A 20808-nucleotide genomic window follows, 5' to 3' on the forward strand; every position below is an offset into this window, starting at 1 on the left:
TGTGCAAGCAACAATATCACGCTCACTTACACACACACACACACACACAGGAGTTGGCTAGATGGAGGTTTGAGTCACTTTCAAGTAATTGAACCAGAAACAATCCAAAACCTCACAGCCAACTGCGCAAGAATGTAATCCAGCTCATCCTGAACAAATCACTGTGCTATAATCAAAGCCTGTCCCTATTGACAACCATATAGAAGAGACCGGTGGGCTAATTGGCTCTAACCTTGATAGCCAAAGTCTCCATTTATCACAGGTCAGCACAAGCGGTGGCTGAGTAGAAAACTGCCAGAGGTCTATTATCCAGCTGCACAGATCTTCAGCTTAGTGTATCCTGTATCCAGCAGCAAGTAACCTATTGATCTACCCCAGTAAACAAAGGCCCTGAGTGACGGGACCACAGAGCCAGCTACATCACCGGAGGGAAAGAGCTCCGCCTCTGGACTCCTTCCAGCCAGACAGATCAGAGCACAGGGGAACAGTCTGCAGCTCCAAGGAGCAAAAACCCTACCGCAGAAAACACACTTTTACATTGGAGGAAAACAATCCTTTCCAGTGGGGAAAGATGAAGGCGTTGTTATTTCCTGACCCTGGAACTCCCCTGCTTTTGGGGGAAGGGCTGGGAGGGGGGGGGGGGGGGGGGGTGAGCGGAGGAAATGGAGGAGACACCTGCGGCGTTGGAGTGTTTCTCGTATGAATAGCAACATGTCGGTTTGGGTCTCGAGGGTTTCATTCCTCTGGGCTCAGTGTGTTTCAATGTGGGACTTCTGTGTGGCCACGTCTTCATGGCTGTCTGTCTCGGTGATACCATTAACACGTCCTCACATAAGGCGCCTGGCGTTTCCACGTGTGTGTGTGTATGTGTCCGCATGTGTCCGTGTATATATTGGATGTACTACACTCCGTCATAAAAACACAGTTCTGCCCCTCTCTCCCCTCCCATCTCTCCTCCATATCAAAGCCTCAATAATTCATCCCACAACTCTCGTTGTTATATCCAGACACGTCCTCCCCTTCTTCTGACGCGGTTCTTACGCAGAAATCCAGTTTTAATGCCACTAATGCTGTATTTAACATGCTTGTTGCTCCACAACAGAATACAACCGTAAACGTCACTCAATGACGGCTGCTTTCTCTGAATATTTTAAAAATGCCCATTTAAGACTTTTAATCTAGCAATATGTAACATCTGGAAAAGGGCAAACAGCTATTACAGTGGTCATAGATTCAAGTTACTAAATGTGGACCAATAAAATCAAATATTCTACAACTGAATCAATATTACCGATATAAATTCTTGATCATTTGAAAATATTTTTCTTTTTGTGAGAATGACTGAGCAACACGTAATCTACAGCATACACTGCAACATTGTCCCGCATGAACAGTGTGTCCACAGAGCTGTATGTGAGAAAGAGATATTTTGCTTGGCAACCGATACATTATCATACTCGATCCCTGTTCCTCGTTGCATCTTTCTGCAATAGAAAAGAAAAGGTTTTTCCATTTAAACAAGCAATTTTCATTCTCATGCTGAGCATACATGTGCTACATGTGTCCTCTTTTATTTTATTTTTGCTTTCCTGAATACATTACCTATTCAACCATTCCATTCCACAGGGTTGTGACCTGGGTTATCCTTGTACACATGATGTTGTATTGATCCAAGGCCATGGCATTGATGCAGTAGGAATGGAGTAATGGAGTGGATTTAATGTAGTGAGTTGGACCAGGCTTCAGCTTCCATACACACAATACGCTCATTTATGCATTTCCACTGACCTGCGAGGTTACACACAGTCCATTACTCTCCGCAGACACTTGCATATGAAGTGCGCACACAGACACACACACACACTAAAGATTGTGTTATGCTTTCACCATGCTATTTCTCTCTTTATCTGCAGCTTACACCTCTCTCCCAGCCTCTTTCCCTCGACCTCACTCCAGTTCAGGAATGGTAAAAATACTCTCTCCTGCATTTTCTCCATCTACTCCCTTCTCATGCATTTTCTGCTCCCTCGCAGCAGCGCGCCAGTACTCTGTTTGATGTGGGAGTTGGGCGGAGAACGAGTGGAGGGAAGGCAAAGCTAAGGGCAAAAGGTTACAATCCAAAAACAAGAACAGGGTCCAAGAGGGATGAAGACAGAAGTGGTAGTGGAGTGGCTCACGGAGAGCGGCGCTACCTGATCAATACAAATGCAAGATCTAAATTATTTAAACAGGCCTCTAACACCCCTCTCGCCTTCCCTTGCGGAACGCAACAGACAGATGAGCCAATCAGATGAGATCAGATAAGATCCAATCACCTGTGGGGGCACACACACACACACACACACACACACACAGATCTAAAGGGGGGGGCTTGTGGCCTTTGATGGTAGCCTTTAAAATTCTTGTCCATACTTCATTTCTGAGTAGTGTTCACTAGGCTGAGGGGATGAGAAGCCACGAGGAGGGAATGGGGCTGAACTTTATTATCACCGCTCTCATACAACACATTAGCAGGTGCCGTGCACGTGTGAGCGTGTGCGTACACACACAATGTGTGTGCACCTGTTCACGTGTAAACACAGCAGGTGTTGACTGAAACACCTGGACTGACTTTTAGTCTGTTTCTACCATAAGAAGAAGCAAATTGTTCTGCAAAAAACAAAGCGATACATGAAACTGCCTTTCAGACCTCTTCAAGTACAGGAGGCTTTTACTAACTACATGCGTCTCTGAAATAAGATATTCTGGATATACTGGAGACTCTTTGTTTGATGAATAAAGCACATACACGGCGTAATGCACACGTACACTTTCATTATGCAGAAGTATTTTATATGTTTATGACATGTTGAGGAGCGAGAGCACTCTGTAGCAGTAAGGTGCATCCTGGCTGACCTACAAGCACTTTTTGCACCGGATCCCTCCGTCCCACTTAAACCCACATCGGAACGTCTACATGCTCCTGGACAGGTCTGCTTCCTGTAGTTGCAAGTGCACCGTATGAAAAAATATTACGAAAAAGCACATAATAAAAAAAATTACACATCATGCATGGCACTCACACCCACATGCACACGCTCATACTTTATACTTGAACACACCACAGAGCACCTCCCTTGGCCCTCAGCCGACATGTAATATTGATGATGCGATGTGGTATGCCTCATTACAGACACACACAACCGTGCTCCTACTCAACTATTGATGGGCCTGGGGCTTTCTTCACTTCTCATAGGAGTGATGTTAAGGCACAAAGTAGCAGCCCACCACAAAAAGCAACAAAACACAAGACAAGTTTTTCTGAGTTGAAGTAGATACACACATTATATACGCATTAACGACTAATCAGTCAAGGGAAATTAATCTTCAAAGAAAATATTAGTAATATTATGAATGAATGCAAATGTTTCCCACCCAGGTTGCTTTTTACAAACTCTCTATTTGCATTCCTGCTATTACCACCACACCCTGGATTCTGTAAATGCATCCTCAACATGTAACAAACAAGAAACTATGGCTGGTCAGGGAATAGATGCTTAAAAATGGTATACAATACTAGAGTAAGGTTATACAACGTCCCAAATGCTGTTGACTGTAGAAATTAATGCACCTGAGGTTGACAGGGAATGTGTGTTTTTTTTTCTAGTTCCTTTTTCTTTATACTACAAGCAGTCAAGTAGCAGCCATGATTGATAAAGGAGTCGGGCCAATTCCTTGAACAAGAAGCAGGTCTATTAAACAGCAAAAAAACAGACCGAGGCGTTGCTCACTGTGTGCTGGGTCAGCAATCATATTAGGGACATGAAAAATAGGGCCGTATGGGATCCTAAAAGGATTGGTAATGTCTCGCTTCAGGTACAGCAAAGTACAGTCGGCACTTGGTTGGCAATGCTTTGCGGCATGAGCACATTTATAGAAAACAGCATGATGAGAAACTTGGCTGGAGTTGGACATGAAGTCTGGGAGCAATGCGAGAAGACCTTTATCCATTTATGCAGCAGAGACAACTTGAATTTTAAATGCCTTGATGGTTGGCATGGTGTGAACAGCTCCTTTCTGCTCTTCACCACACCCACATTCATAACCTTTACTAAAACAAGCCACGGAAAGTATATGGAAAGCACCCAAGACTGAAAAGACATGGGCTGCTGGACGTTCTGACAAGATTGTCTTTGGTGGGACCCGCTTTGCACACTTCACAGTGAAACAAAAAAGCACAGCCTACCCTGAAATGATAATGATAACAGGATACGGCAGAACGAGCCACATAGTGAGTGTATAATGTAAAGTATTATCAATGAAATACCCCTTTTTTGTAATCAAGTCAATTTCCGAGGACACCTTTTTGGTTCCAATGTATGTAGGTTTTTCCTGGCAACAATCTGGATGAAGATAGCCGACCATCTGACCCATATCCCACTGGCAGACACACACGTGCCCCAGAGAGGATCAGGAAATGGAGTCCAGACCATGGGGAAGCTATAGTTCCATCTGTTTCCACGCCTCTGCCACTCTCAGGGTGCCGCTTCACATTGAGCTTCCTGAACTGGTCCAAACCATCAGTCACCTGAGCATGACACCTTGAAGAATAGGCCACTATTTCCTGCGATAGAGACGGGAAACACACCCTTTTAAAGTACAGGAAGATGCAGAGAAAACTGCAAGCATGAATGTCTCTCTCCAGTTTCAGAAGACTGTGTGGGAAGTGTGTTTCTGCACATAGATGTGTCATGTGGTGTTCTAGTCAGGTCTTAGAAGCATCATTCCATTGCGTAACCTTCTGGAACCATCCTGGCCTGCTGGCACTGCCATCTGCTGCTGTGAAACACCAGATCACAGACAACCTAACAGCCACCGAGCTTCTACAGGTCTGCTTAACAGCAACGTCTTGAACCTTTTTTGGATGAAAGCAATTTATCACTGGTGACCAGTTCACAGGTCCTTGATCGCAGCCAGAGATCATAATGTGCAGCCTATTCTTGTTTTTGGTCCAATTTGATGAGGTTCCCCTCTCTGTTTACCAAGGAGGGAAGTCGAAGGCTCACTGCCTCCCTACTTTGGCTTCACCCCTGCAACAGCCGTGGAGAAAAACAGGAGTGAAGAGGCAGTTCTGTCACAAACATCCTGTTCCTCACACATAATCTGCTTCAGAATCACACTTCATTGTGCTGCTCCCATTCCATGCAATGTATGCGTGTGTCTGTTTACGTTCATATGAGCACATGTGAATCTGCAAGCAATATCCAAGTTGTGTTGTTCTCTACACATTGTTATTGATATGCAAAAAGGTCAACATTGTATACATAAGCCACCCCAATAACACGGCATATACACTAATGGAAAAGGCCAGGTTACGACAGAACACTTCTTTATGGTTTCTAACCGAACACTGCATGTTCAGAAGAAGCACATCCCGTTGGGACAACTCGAAGACTCTTTACCTTTCAGTGGCTTTGATAGCACATTTTCTTTTAACATTATTCATTGGTTCATTGTACAGAGGACTCAAACAGCATGCAGATACCATCAACGTACTAATCTCTGCTATGTAACTTTAAAGAGGTTTTGTTAATCTACAGTTCTGTTATATGGACCTTGTCTTCATCAATCTTGACGACATCTAGATAGAAACAGAGCAGAAAAGGTAATATCGTGTAGGACAATAAGACAAGTGAATATAAATAGAATAGAGGTCCAAGGCAGCAAGCAATAGAATCTTGCATAATTACTAGATCCTATAAAGGTTTACAAAGCAGTCAGTATAAATATCATTGGAATAATATCCATAATAGGTGCTTCCTTTCAAGGGTTACATTAGAATGGGGTTGAGGAACACCATGATTCTTTCCCTCTGTCGCTTGGTGACGGCCTGGAGAGTGAGCGGTCCTTGTGATCAACACCATGTGTTCCGAAGACAGAGAAGAGGCTTCAGCCATCCAGCCCCGATAAGCAAAGCACCTTCCTTTACTTAAGATGTTAACACACTACGAAAAGCAAACATGATAATAGAAACTGTTTTATTCTAAATGCAGGTTACGCAGAAGTATCACTTTAAATGGCTTTGCCTTCTGAGACCAAATCAAAAGAATGTAGGAAAAAGCTGAAAGCCCAGTCAGCCTCAAAAACTGGAGTAAAACCAAAACATGACTTCTCACACAGTGGAAAGACACACAAAACACACAAAGAGACATTTTTCACATATTTTTCATTTTTATTTAAACCACTCAACAACACTACACATCAATCCACATGTGTAAACAGAGCACACACTCATAGACAATCTCACTGAGCCGACCATGAGGCCAGATGTGAAAGTAACCACAGACTAAATTCAGACATTGGACACAGACCAACGCTGTTGCATAACTGTCTTTCCATCTTACCTGCTCCATTGGGACCTGTGCTGATAGGAAACAGGAAGGAGGCAATGAGGGCCAACTTGTCAACCACAGTCTCCATAACCCCACCGGCTGCTACGGCCCTCTCGGGGACACCAGGCCACATAGCCCAAGTGACCTTCAACCCTTTCTTACAGCTGGTCTGTCCCCGACCTCCCACCGCTAAGCTGACCGTGACCGGAAGGCATCCGTCAAAGCAGAGCCTTGAGACCACAAGAAGGCCACAGACACCGAGGGACAGAATGTCATGTCCACAAAAGGGGCGCCACCTGGACACAGAAGTTCTATCTTTTGAATGACCAAACTTTAGCCAAAGACAGGCCTTACTGATTGTTGGTTGTCTGCAGCACAATGGCTCAAGTGGTAAGATTATCTTTTTTTTGGAAACTTGTCCCACAGAGGATCATATGTTTGCCAGAGTATGACACTTCAATAAAATAAACAATTGGATTGATCTGAGAAAGTATTGCATTTTTAATTCTTTGACCTTCTTTGAAACAAGTATCTTGATCTAACTGATTTAAAGAAGTCCAGTCAAAAGCACAATCCAGCAGATTTTAAACATTTCCTGTGTATATATTATATAGTGAGAAATGCTATTTAATTATTTCCAACAGAGATCAGCTATGCTTAAACAATAAATACCTTTTGAAAAAATACATTTCACTAAAGGTCTTTGCTTGTTTTTACTGAATTTCCACCTCTTTATTTCAGACATTGCATATTCCAGGCTCACCTAAGGTTTGTGAGATAAAAGAGAATAAGTGAGTAAGTTAGCACCAGGTGCACCTGCCCTCATTTCAGCCGTCCTCATGAGCTGACACTTCAAACTGCAGTTTTTATCACAGCATCAATCTGGACTTTTCAGCCTTTTGAACAGTAAAATACATGGTCCTTATTGTGTGTAGGACAGCACTCATTGTTAGTGTTTCAAAAACAAGTGAGTTTTGCTTTTAAAAAAATCTGAGCTTTTTGCATAACGCCCTCCTAGCTTCTAGAGACTTGACTAAAGAGTAACAACAACGAACAGACAGTTGTAGGGCTTCTATATCTTTGCATGCTTTTGAGCTGACACACAAAATGAATCTGCGAATAAGTCTATGTATACCTGTCCATGTACCTCACATAGTAATATCTGAGCCAGGCTTGGAACTCCTACTTGCCAGAAACATCTGGACACATCTCCCTTTGTAAACCAGAGTGCTGCTCTGCCTATTAGCGCTTACCACTGTCCACACATCTGTGCACATAGGAGCACATACACACTGCACAAACTCAGGCCCAAGCTGCCGACGGTATTACAGGCTGACAGTACTTACATTTTCCCACTATCAGAGATATAATAGTGCTAATATGAATAATGGAAATGTCCATTTACTCAGGGGTTCACTTTCCATCCCTGCTCAGTCCGTCTCAGCATCTCCTCCACAGCCTCTTTACTCTCCTTTGTGTGTGTGTGTGTGTGTGTGTGTGTGTGTGTGTGTGTGCATAGTTAGGAGACTGTGCTATAATCTGACCCATTATTTAAAAACAAGTCAGGTACAATGTGATGCATTACATAATCATACATTAATAAATTGCACACTTTGGAAAACTATTCATTGAATGTAAAGGTATGTAAAATAACCATAAGCCTTCCAAGATGAACCATACCATCCGGTCCCATTTAGCCTTCAACTAAAAACTAAAACCGTCTACAGGTCTATATTTGCTGACAGATCTAGTTGAAAGACAACATGATAATTGTTATTCAGCAAGTATATTCGATTTCAGTCCTCCATCCTTAAGCAATCCTGAGTTTGGAGAATTCTTTAAAGAACTGAAAAACGTCCCGGGAGTTGGAAAGGAAGGCAGGATATTGTGCCTCACTTTGCTCTCCGCTCCCTGCTCTTTCTTGGCATGAAAATTACAGATTATGGCCAACTAAGTGAAAAAGTACTGACATTAGTCAAAGTCTGACAAGCCTCCATAGCTTTTGGGTATAAATGTTTGTGTGGAAGGAAAGTGACACAGTGGTATGAAGGGGCGGGTTTCAGAGAGCAGAGAGGAAAGATTGATTTCCAATTAACAAGCTGGTCGCAGTAATGAAAAAACTAGATGGTCTCTACTGGCAGTGGATCAATGGAGATCATTTCTCTTGACATCCAGTCTTAATCACACCAGCTCAGCATGGTAAGAATGCACTCATTGCTGTAATTAACACTGTCACGCTCCCTCCATCACCCATCTCCCATCCCCACCTCTTTTCTGTCCTTCTACCTCTAACTTCTACCTCAGACCTCTGCTTTCACTCGATAGCATCACTGACTCTGTTTCCTCTGTGGTCAAGAAAAAGTGATACGTGCGCTTAAAAGACCATTGAATCTCTCAGTTTTAGGGGTTTTAAATGAGGTTTTGTTTCTTCCTTACCTCAGAGCTGTCGTCCCTATGAAAGTGAGCAGCCTCACGTTCATCTATGGAAGGAAAAGTCAAGAAAGACTACCTAGAGTATAGTGCGACACACTGGTGAAGTCCCACTTCTTCTTGTTCTGTGAGACACGCAATCAAACACCTGCTCCCCTGAGGTGTAAGACATGCTGCTCCTCCGGGTAAATGAGTGGAAACTGGATTTCGTTATTTATTGATGTGAAGCGCCTTACAAAAGTCTTTCGGGTAAAGCCTCAAAAGCAAGATAAATGTACTAATATTTATTTGCCTGTGGATTTTCTAATCCTGAGTTAGCGCTCGCTGGTGTCACGAAGACCTGTGTTGGGGGGCTGGAGGTTTCATAGGTGGGATATCACAAGAGAGCATTAGGGGAATGAGGTATTTCCAGGGTCCCTGTTTAACACTAACCCCCTCACCCATGCTGTCACTTTCGGCAGCGATACGTGCGAGCTTGTGCATGTGTGCGGACGTGTAATCTGCCTCAGCCAGCCTGCCCTGTCTCTGTGGGCAGAGTGGGTCTGGCTGTTTGAAGGAGGCTGGGGCTCAATGGGGTGGTGGTGGTGGTGGTGGTGGGGGGGTAGAGCTGGGACTAATCCGCCCGAGCCACGCGACGTGTGCCCAGCACCTAGCCAGTTGCACCATGCTGCCTCCTCTGTAGTGGGTCCATTGGAGCGCCACAAGGCCCCCTGAATGCTATCAGCACAGACGACACGCTGCCCCCCCTCCCTCCCCCCCAAGCACGGATTACAGCTCTCTCAATGAAGCCGCCAGGAGGAGGATCCAGAGCAAGAGGAGGAGAAGGAGGAGGTACACAGTCCTCCAACAGGACCTCCATTCTCTAAAAGGAAGAGGCCATAGGCAAAGCTGACACGCTAATCAACAGCGGCTGGGAAACCACCCCATGAGAACAACACGTCCAACGTGAAGGATGGGGAGGAGGGAAGAAAGCTTTAAAGAGCATCCACCTCTTTTCAAAATCCAGCTTAGAACACTGGTCCATTGTCATGAGGAAGATTGGGATGGGGACATTAGCATGAGTTTGCATAAGGAGCCCATAAGGTTATGTGTGGACTTGGTATTTGGGCTTCCTGATTTGGGCTTTATGTGATGAAAAAAACAACAAAGTAACCGTTTTAATTATGTTTACAACCTGTTTGTAAGTTGAAAGTAAACATCAAAGAAGAGGAAAAGAAGGGGGGTGGGGGGGGCTGCAATGTGGCCATAAAAAATAATTCAAATAGACTGTAGACCGGTGCGTTCCTTGTGTTTTCTATTGAAAAACTACACTGTGGTTGGGATCCATCCTCACGCCCTCAGGGTCTACAGCATGTTGTGTGGGCTGTGTGAGTCGGGGTTGTTTCTCACCAGGCTTCACCGTAGGGACCAATACGAATACAACGTCACAATTAAATAAATAACTCCTCACCAAACTTAATCTTCAACAACACCGGTAATGTGAGTCAACCATCAAAAATGCAACTAAATGCTTTGGGCTTCAGACGTGGAACGGCTAATAATTCCACCACATTTTTGGCAGTTTTTATATTATTAAAGTCTTTGCCAGGAGTGGAATCATTGTTAGTGTTTCTGCTGTCTGAAGCTCAAACCTCCTGACACAACGGAAACACAGCAAGCGGGTACATAGGAGCCCAGCATCTGCACACCCCAGCCTTTTTTTTTTTATCAACAGAGAGACACTCCAAACCAGGCAAACCCCCAAAAGGCAAGCACACACTCCAACGTCCTGAAAATACTTTACGCCCACTCGTCAGCCCACTCATAAAAGTTACTGAAAACACAACTCACAAATGCTTGTTAAGAGCTGCCTTGTTTTGGCTGCAATGTGAATCTGCTTATGAAATTGAAAATAAAAAACATGTGAGCGCCCGTTGCCACTTGCCCAGATAAGACTGACGCAGGCACACACCTCTGCCTGGCAGGGATCCACTCGCTGCCTTCCATTTTTAGCTCTTTCTAGCACACCTGGCGCCGTGCTGGCATCGATCTGGCACCAGCCTGGCAAAAGGCTAACAATGTCACCGTTATCTGAGGCCAGTCTCCATTCACTAAATCAATTTTCCACAAATGTAGCGTACAGGTGTCATCTGGGCCATCTCGGCTTCAAATCCTCCGGAGGTGCTGCAGCTCGCTGTCTCTTCATGAGGAAGTACAAAGGTCGGGACGCATCACACGTGTGTGTGTGTGTGTGTCCCGGCAAGTCTGTTACGCATCACTACATCGCCATAGTATGCTATAGGTTATAATGGCATGTTTCTGTGACACTGATTTAGCCCCTGAAGGGGGAAAAAAGTCCTGATATCAGTTTACATTCTGTTGTAACATCAACACAAAGAATTGTAATAGCTCGCTGATGATGGCATTTGCGCTTAGCGAGCGCAGCATCTGACATGTCTCTATGTCATGATGGATCACCCACTAAGAGCTGAGTGCAGTGTGCATGGCCAAGCATGCGTTTGTGACAAAGAGAAGATTCCCAATGAATATCCATTATCATTTCTCGCCCATCTGCTCCTTCTTATGAAGGAAACTGGCATATCTCGATGGATACAATGCTCTTTAAATGGTTCATCATTCAATGTCCACAAAGACGGAACACCCAAACACAGCCAGCAAGCCCATATAAACAGCAATACACTTGACACACTTCCCTCTACTCAGTGAAGTGACCTATTCAGACACAGCAGCAGGAGGCAGAGAGGCTGAAGAGCCGAGAAGCCAATGAATGCGCAGGTTTGGACCACTTGAGAACGCGAGTGCTATCTGCATGTTGCTTTTCCTTTGGTCACAAGAGATACATATTAAACCATTAGCTTCTATCCCTGTACTCCTCATTCACTCTTACCTCTTTTTTCAGTGTCCCTGTTCCCCTAAACTGAATAAACTAGGCCAGTCTTTTGATGGTTCACTGACCAATGCTTGCTGCACCAATGCTTGCTGCGCATATGAAATGCTACAGTGGCGCTGTGCAGAAACGCGAGCAGCAATAGATTGGCGGGACAGGAAAATTAGGGACACCCGGCAAATCTAATCACCCGTCAGGAGCAGAGCTCCGAGCAACGCGGCACTGACAAGAAGCGGTCAGAGGTCAGAAAGCAGACCCGCAGCGGTCCCCTCGGAGGTTAAGTGCTGCATAAGGCGACGATGACGTCCGGCGGGGCGCTTGAACGTCACAGCCGATTGATGCCGCGGCGGTATCTAATGCATACCCGAGGACGACTGTAAGTTTGCAAAGACTCGAAGGTGGTCCCTGTGTTTCAATGGTCCCGTGGTGCTGTGGCTTTAGTGACATAACCCTGTACATAGCCAGATAGCACCTGCTTTTCTCCAGCCTTACCGGGGCCTCTTGTCTGTGACCTTCTCTCTGACTTGTTGTTCTACAGATATCGGTCAACCAACGGCACACTCACAGGGAAAAAACTCCCCCCAACCACGACAAGCAATCAACTTTGCAGATAGATAATGGCCCCGTTCCCTATCGCAAGCCACATTGAGTTGTTGCTGGTGGGGGGCGGGAGAGGAGCTGAAGTAATTCACAATGTCTAATCTGATAGGTTATCCTGGTGAGAGCTGATGGCATTTTGTGGGGATGAATTTATCTCCAAGTTCCCATTAAGAATGCCATTTAGTCACATCGTCCAAATCCCCTTGAAATGTTGATTGTTTCTCGGGGCTCTTCAATCATTTGCACATGAAAAGGTCCGTGGAGCCGGGGCGGCTGTAGAGACCATTGACAGATTAGTATTGTCCGTTTCAGCCTGTACGGTCAGCCAGGTTTCTAAACAGCTCTCTTGTTGTACCGCCTATCCCTTTCCCTTCGAACCACCGTGCACTCTGCGGTTTTTCTATTGCGGCGCTGTGGTATTGGACACACCCACAAAAGACTTTTTACTTTAATGTGCGTACGCCCAATGCGAGCACTCGCTTGAGCTTTTCAAACGCGACAGACGCCAGACATAACACTGGTTTCCATATAAATAAACACGCGGTATACTTTAAATCACTGTCACAATAAACTCAGCGGCGGCTTTAATCACAAGTGCACAAGCATTACTTCAAACTTGGATTAAATGTGAAGTTCCTCAACACACAAGGGCACTCGATCAACCTCAGTGGCCCATTTTGTGCTCGTGTCCCTCCATTTGTTCGGCTATTCTCAACGGACTGGCAGAGGGCAGCGCGCCGCCGTTCAATTCCACCACCAAGCTTCTCTGCTGTACTTTCTAATCCTGCTGCAGAACACAGAAGATTGGTGCCCTCCTCTGCCCATCATTTGCATCAAATGTGCTTTACCAGAAAGGCCATATTTTCTGATAGTAGAATTTGACGTCTTCCTGTTTTCACACCGCCGTGTCGCCCTCCCTTCTTGAACACCGCCGCTCATCCGTAGAAATGAACGAGTAGTCTTTCCAAAGAAGAGGGACCAGGAACAACAAGAAGGAAAAACAGCCCTCTCTGATTGACTGTGTTTAGAATCGGAGCTCAGAGGGGTTTGTGTTCGGATGTTGCTTCCTATAAACACGCGGTTGCTGTACGGAGAACATCTCGCATTCCCACCGCAGTTACCAGAGGTCAAAGACAGAATTCATGAAATAAAGAACTTCTTCTTTCAAAAGTGGTTCAAAGGGGTTGTTTGGTTATTCAGAGTACAGGCTCTAATCCCAGTGTGACCTTAGTTCATTTTTCCTGTCCTCTGAAAGCTGAGGCTAGTTGTGGGCAGTATGTGAGCGTGTGAGTGGCTGACACTTGGTCTGCATTTGTCTGGTACAAGGATTGACCCTAGAGCCTGAATGGAAGCACACAAATCTTTTCATTTCCCCTCATTCTGTTTCCCATCGATTCAGAGAGTGTCTACAGTATTTCGGTTTCCATTTTGTCCACTGTGACCCTGCCAATACACCCAACATTTTACACCGAGAGTGTCGCAACCTCTCTTGGGCATTTCTTTCTGATCGCTAAACACAGTAATCTCGTCTATAACACGCACACACACAGACACACACACACACACACACACACACAGACATGCACGGAGAGTAAGCTGCCCACACTTGGTCTTATCACCCAAAAGCAACAGAGAAGCGGGAAGCAGTGAGGTCAGGTCAGAAACCCAATTACGGTACAACAATTCTGCCTCACGGAGTCTTGCTCTGGCTCGGCACTGAATGCTGAGATGGGACTCGGAGACACTCGCCTCCTGTCTCTTTAAGAAGGGGTCATTCATCTCTTTTCTTTTTCTGACTTTCCCTTCCTTCAATAACAACCTCTCTCCTTTGCGCTGTTTCGTTAGTTTTCTTTTCTACGGCCCGACAACAACCACATGGCCGGCATCTCTGATGCCTTCCGCCCACCATTTCCACATGCAGCTCTTTCAGTGGTTAGATCACACATTGCTTTTAGAAGATTAAACCGAATGTAATCCAAAACTAAAGCCCGGAGAGCACATAGAAAGCAATAGAGAGGGGGGGGGGGGGGGGGGGGCAGTTGAGCTCAAACCAAATAGAAGGAGCACTGACAGAAAATGGCACAAACACTTCTCTTGCCTTTTCCTTCACACCGCCAGAATATGTGATTTACGGTTTCTTTGTATCTTTTATTCTTAATTCTGCAGGGCAAGCAGATACAGTACATGTCCACCTAACTAATATATATATATATATCAAGCCCTGAAAAAAACGCCCAATTCTGGCAGTGAATGTGGTAAGCACATGAAAAGATGAATATAATGGTGAAGGTTTGAGAAGATGAGAAAGAGAGACGGGGACTAGGATTGCTCCTTATTGGGCAATTTAACTCGCAGCCAACCATGTTTCACTTGCTCACTTGGCATTGATCCTTCAATCTCCATACAAACTCATTGAAAACCCTGCAAATTTAACAATGAGGTGCCATCATGTGCCAAAACATGGGACGGAGAAAGGAAAGTGAGCAGCTTGGAACCATGTCATTTTTTTCAAGCCCCGCCGCTTGCATCTTATCAACTCAATCCTCTCATCGTCATTTAAATCTCCCCCAACTCCATCCGATCCCAGCCGTGGCCCTATTTAAATCTGTCCCTCCACCCAGTCCACCACATTTCTAATGCTAATTATTAAAACCTCTCCGTGCGCTCTATCCCTCCCAACCACCAGCTAGTTATTCAAATCTCTCCCCACCCACTCTCGGTACAAGCCCGGCCCCAGTTAAAAGGTGCTTGACTGAAGGGTTGATCCGGGCTGTTATTTTCAGATGGAGGATAATGCCGCTTCTTCCAGACTTCTCTCCTTTCCACCTCTGTTTTCCTTCTCATATCCTTTTCGTTTCATAAACAACTAAAGAAACTCTGCTGCATGAATCGTTTTTGAAATCAAGAGGTTTATTTGCCATGATACTGGATGGAGTGCATTGTGTTCCATTCTATCCACTGCCATATCAAATTAGATTAAATACAACAAAGAGGGTTAGGAAAATATACGGGCAATGTACACACAACGTGTGTATATTTAGAGGAAGTTAGATGAAATCAGTAATATAAAACTCGAAGGAGAGAGCTGCATGGGAATGTGACCTCCGTTTGTCCATTCGCACTCATCACCCCCCTCTGTCTCTCATTCAGCTGGAGGGATTTTGCTGTTCTCCTTTGGAGAGGCCACCTACATATAGGGATCGCACCTCAGTAAAACACCAGAGCCGCTCAGCATCACTACTCATTACAGTTACATAAATGCTGGTTTCCAACAACAGCCACCCCACGCGGCGGTACCTCGTGTGCGTTGCAAAACACCTGCAAGTGGAACGGGCTCACTGTACTCGCGTGAGTAGAATTGTTGATTTATATCTTTCATTTGAAGTATTGCATAGGCATTATAACAATTTTGGCTAATTTCAGCAACGTCAAAGAAAGTATTCTGAATTTCAAAGTAAATGAAGTAAAGAGGGAAACTATTGCATTTTCTCAACCAAGTAAATTTACATTCAGATTGATTTAATATACTTCTTCTGTGTGACTCAAATCTCTAAAAGAATAGATCCTATTCTCTTCAAAATAAAAAACAAAAAAAACAAAGTGGACGCCGAAGGGGGTGTGCTCACCTTGGTACTCCTGTCCGGGGGTGTAGGCGATGGGGTTGCCCGTAATCTGCAGGGTGAGTAGTACCTCTCCCCCGCCTTCTGCCACCCCGATTCCATCCAGCTCCCCATGGTGGGTGCACAGGAAGAAGAAGGGGTTGAAACGGGGGTAGAAGCTCGCAGGGGGTGCCCCGAAATCCATGCTGCTCCCCAAGACCAGGGCCAGCAGGGCACAGCCTAAGGCCCCCCCGAGAGAGGCCCACGCCGCGGCCATCTGCCCTCACCGAGCGGGGGACTGGGGGAGTGACGTTGGGGTGGAGAGTTGAGGAGGGAGAGTGCGTGGGAGCGAAGGCAAGCACAGGTAGAGTTCCAGAGGACAGCTTTTGGAGTCCACAAAACGGGTTGAAAGTCCAAAAGTACCTGCGTCAGAGTAAGTGTGTGTCTGTGTGCGTTTGTGTGTGGGCTTGGCCGTCAGGAGGGACTGTGCAGCTCTGTTCTCCTGCTTCCTCTCCCTGTCCTACCTTCACTCTCGGGGAGTTCAGAGCTTCGCCTGTGCTGTCCTGCTCCGGCGTTTAAATACCACGCCCCCTCCCTCTGCTTCCCTCTCTCCTCCCACCCTCCCTCCCTCACGCTCTGACACCAGCTCCACGCGTGCTGTGTGAGCTCTACGAGACGGCCTCCCTCCTCTCTCCTCTCATCCAGCTCTTCTCTCCTCCCTCTACTCGGCCAGTTTATCACTCTGCCTTTTCCCTTAATCTTTTCCTTCCCCCTCGCTTCTCTCCTTCTCCTTTACCTCTCACTAAACCACTGTGTTACTCCACATCTCACTCCTGTATCCTCCTCCCGAGACCTTGGCTCCATGCATCTGTTGGTTTCTTCAAACCTGAGCTGGCTCTCCTCTCTTTCCTTTGTCTTTTTGCCCGTCCACCAGGCTGTCCTCCTCTCCCACCCACTATCACACCTCCCTCTTCTTCCCTGTGTCTCTCCGCGGCTCTCCCACTTAGTCCCCCACCCCTCACCCAATCTCCCTCTTTTTCCAACCCCGTACCTCGCCGTCTCTCCTCTTGTCCTCGGCAGCAGTCAGATGTGTTTTTCTTCCTCTGTGCTGTTTCTTTTTTTTTTGGTTTTTGTCACGGGTTTTCCATCAGGATCTTCTTTTCCACAGTATTCTCCAACTTTTTCCTCCCTGTCACGGCAGCTTGCGCTGCCTCTTCTGCTTTAGATCAACCCGGCACCACAGTGCAGACACCTGCCGTAACGCCCCTCCGACCAGCCTCTGCTCCGGCTCAACAATTGATGGATAAGTATATCCGTCTAACACCCTGCACGCGCCCTCCTCCCGCTCTATACTATCCAGGAATAAATACAAACACCGTGGATCTGCACCCTTTGCACTTTTCAGCCGTGCATTCCCTTCCTGTCTCCCTTTCATCCATTTCTTGCTCTGGTGTGATACACTTACCATCGAATATTCTCTCAGCAGACAAGGCCTGCTATATAATGTGGTTCGGCGGAGAAAACCACCTTAAATAAATTATCACGGTAGAGGGGGGGGAACTTAAAGAACTTGCTGTTAACACCACCGAGAATCTCCTCTGGCGTTTCTCTTTAGCTGCCTGCTGGGTTTGTGTGGTTAAGTGCCTATTACAGACATAAACAGTCCCAAGCCAGCAAGCTGCACACACACACTCACAGCCACTTCACGTCCAAACAGCCTGACTGACCCACAGCAGGAGCACACAGCCAGGCCGGCATGGCCAGATGCTCTCACAGTTTAAACCCTGAATCTCACTCACACACACACATGGCTGAACATGAAAATAGTCGCAGGAGAGAAAGGCATATGTACCACACCTAATCCCTTCCCTTTATTTAGTATTTAAGATGATTTATACAAGAGCAGTCATTCACCTGCCAGGCCAGCTGTTGAGCCGAGACCGGCTCTGTGAATCCACAAAGCAGTCCACACGTCCAAGAGGGCGGGACAAAAAAAGCACATGTTATGCAACTTTTAATACGTTCACAGCCTCACTTTGTGGGCTAGTTTTACGGTGGTCAGTCGGATTTATACTAATTTATAAATCCATGAAGGTCAGACAACCTACGCCGCTTAAACATTCCTCAAATGCAGTTACATACAGTGTGATTTTGAAGAACATTTGAGTTTAACCGTCTCTTTTTTTCTGCTCAGTTTTAGTTTTTCACTTTCTCATCAATAATTCCCCTTCAAAACATTCAAAACGTACAGAAATGAGTCATCACAGTTGCTAGATAGAGAGAGCAATTACTTTCATCAAATAGTGTCCACGGTAACTCTGTGACCCGCCGCCCCCCCCCCCCCCCCCCCCCCCGCGTCTGTTGCCCAACACAACGTCAGAGAGCTGAAGGAAGTGATGTGAAAGCGTGACGGAGGCTTCACACCGACCAGGTGTGTTGCAATGTTGGTCTTAAATCAGCATAATAAAACTATGTGAGAAAAGAACTAAGGAAGGAAGTACAGTAAAAAAAAAAGAAGATATCCAGCAGAGGCAGTAACTTTTTTTGCGTTCTGCCCAGTTGCTGCATGAGGTCACCTCAGTGGACTATTCTGAGACTGGAGAGTGAGGTCAGAGGTTATCGCATCCCTCCTCTGTTGTTCTTCTCAAGCGGTCCACAGCGACGCTTCATCTCCTCAATGCCTTAATTAAGCACTTTTAATTAATCTAACTGCATTAAATCACCGGTGAGACTTCTCAAAGAGCTTAAGTCCTCACAGTATGCGCAGCTTTGATAGCATTCTACTCTGTAAATGTTTCCATATTGTAGTTTAAGCCTCTAAACTTTTATTCGCCAACATTGCATTGCAATGCAATTGCCTTTAGTCGTAGTCTCTTTAGACGGTGTAAGATGGCATAAAAATATTAGAATGTTTCACACAAAACCTCCGAACTATAGTTAAAAGACATTGTTATAGTTCATCATTACAAAATGTATGTGTGTGTGCGTGTCTGTGTGTGTGTGACCTTCCGCAGAGATTAGGTGGCATCACAGTGTTGGCCGTCTGTTCCCCACGCCACCGCTGAATACATGCACGGCGTTCACACCCAAAATGAGGACCCTTGACAAGGCGAGTACGCGCCAAGTGAACGCCAGCACCAGTGCATTTCATGCACGACGCGGAGAGGGACAGAAAGACGGCGTTTCACCTGTAGCTGTCCGTAGTAACAGCGTCGCAAGTCCCGGTGCCTGAAGGCCTCTGGCTTTTCCTCATGTAGGTCCTGTCCTACATCCATCCCTACAACACCATGGCCTTATGTGCACACTCTACACACAGACACACTAACACACACTTAAAACACACACATAAGGGTGCGACTGGGGGCTATCGTTCTCCATTATGGAAACTAGGTCGGGGCGGCGTGGGTGAGGGGAGTGGGGCAGTAATTATTTTTATCATTATTAATTTCTACCTCAAGGTTGCGCCAGGGCTTTTTTGTCCGCTTCAATCTTCATTTCAGACCCCCTGCATCCACACACACACACACACACACACACTCACACACTCACCATCATAACCAGTGGCTGCGTGCCATACATGGCAGAACAGAGGGTGGGGGCACAAAAGAGGAAAGAGCTCAAAGGGACGGAAAGAGTGTGATGGCGAGGGAGAGGGGGGGGGGGGGCAGAGGCAGAGGAGGCAGGAGGGGTCTGATGTGTCGCTTCATCACTCACTGGACCCTAATTTACACTAACAGGTTGTTTACTCGATATGGGAAATGATAATAAAAGGCTGAGTGTTGGAGGAGGGGAGAAGGCAAGAAAAGAGAAAAAGAAAGAGAGGCCCTGCGGGAGCACTTCAGCGGTGACGGCTTGCACACTCCAATTAGTCCCATGAAAAGCTTGTCCCCCTCCCTGAAAGAAGTCAAAGGAGGGGTGCATTAGTCAACGTGTAAACAAAACCAGCCAGGATCACCCCAAAAACTCAATGCCCCGGCACAGAGGGAGCGCTGCAGTCACAGGCGTGGACGCAGGGAAAAACTCCGATGGACCAAACGTCAGGAGAAAAGACACTTGAATGCCTCGGCATCTTAAATGACGCGTCTTTGCCGCCTGCGCTGGTTTAGTTATTAACACTGAATGCATTATAGGAACGGAAGACACTTGACACTCAACAGCTTGTCCGCACTCGTTGCAGACACACATTGTGAACCAAAGAAAAGTAAGATGTAGTTATTATGAGTGAGGTTGACACACAAGTGCACAGTGGAGTTTTTCCATCGTAGACGAGCCCCAGTAGAAGCCGCTACACATCGGAGAGGTTTTTTTTCCATGTGCACTGCTGCCACAGTGAAAAAATGTCATCAGTCCAGTGCCAATATTCCAGAAGAGAAACTGTATTTTGACTCCTAACCTACAACAACGCAGTGGAAACAGTGTTGAAATGCACAAGTTATCTTTATGTTTCATACAAGTTCTCTGCATATTGATTCTGTCAGATAAAGATAAATTGTACAAATTTTGGAAATGTTAATCCCCCTCTGCTCCTCTGCATGGCTGGTTAGTCAATGTTAGTGATGTCGAGCCAAAACCACCTGACACTTGAAAAGGTTTCAATTCATTTTGTATATTGTGTTCAGACCTCATCTTTGATGCAACCCTTCAAATAAATGTATTGTAGTTCCTAAATCACAGAACCTTGTTGTCAGTTGTGCTCATAAAGCAGCAGACCGGTTGTTTGAATTCTTGACGTTTTTATTTTACGTGTGGTTCTGTGCTACGCACCCCGTCTCTCCCGTCCCTTCAGCATCAGGCCGCCGGCCTGTGGAAGTGACACCATGACAAATTAAACAGTCCTCCAGATCAAGTGCAGGATCATCCTTTGAAAAACAGTAGGATCAACATTCCCCACATACGGTGTTCCTCCTCTCTCACATAAACA

The 20808-nt window shown here is 45.9% G+C and overlaps 1 protein-coding gene across 4 annotated transcripts in view; it reads right to left on the bottom strand.

The window, feature by feature from the left end:
- The window catches only part of reln (reelin), a 78822-nt gene extending 62208 nt beyond the window's left edge, over positions 1-16614 (bottom strand). For all 4 annotated transcript variants that reach the window (XM_040162763.2, XM_078082890.1, XM_078082889.1 and 1 more), the window contains exon 1: positions 15915-16614. In XM_040162763.2, the coding sequence (XP_040018697.2) occupies positions 15915-16164 (250 nt within the window). In that variant the 5' untranslated portion in view covers positions 16165-16614. The remainder of the gene's footprint in view (positions 1-15914) is intronic.
- Between the last annotated feature and the right edge of the window lie 4194 nt (positions 16615-20808).

Source organism: Gasterosteus aculeatus, chromosome X (genome assembly GCF_964276395.1).
Source record: "Gasterosteus aculeatus chromosome X, fGasAcu3.hap1.1, whole genome shotgun sequence".
Classification (NCBI taxonomy): domain Eukaryota; kingdom Metazoa; phylum Chordata; class Actinopteri; order Perciformes; family Gasterosteidae; genus Gasterosteus; species Gasterosteus aculeatus.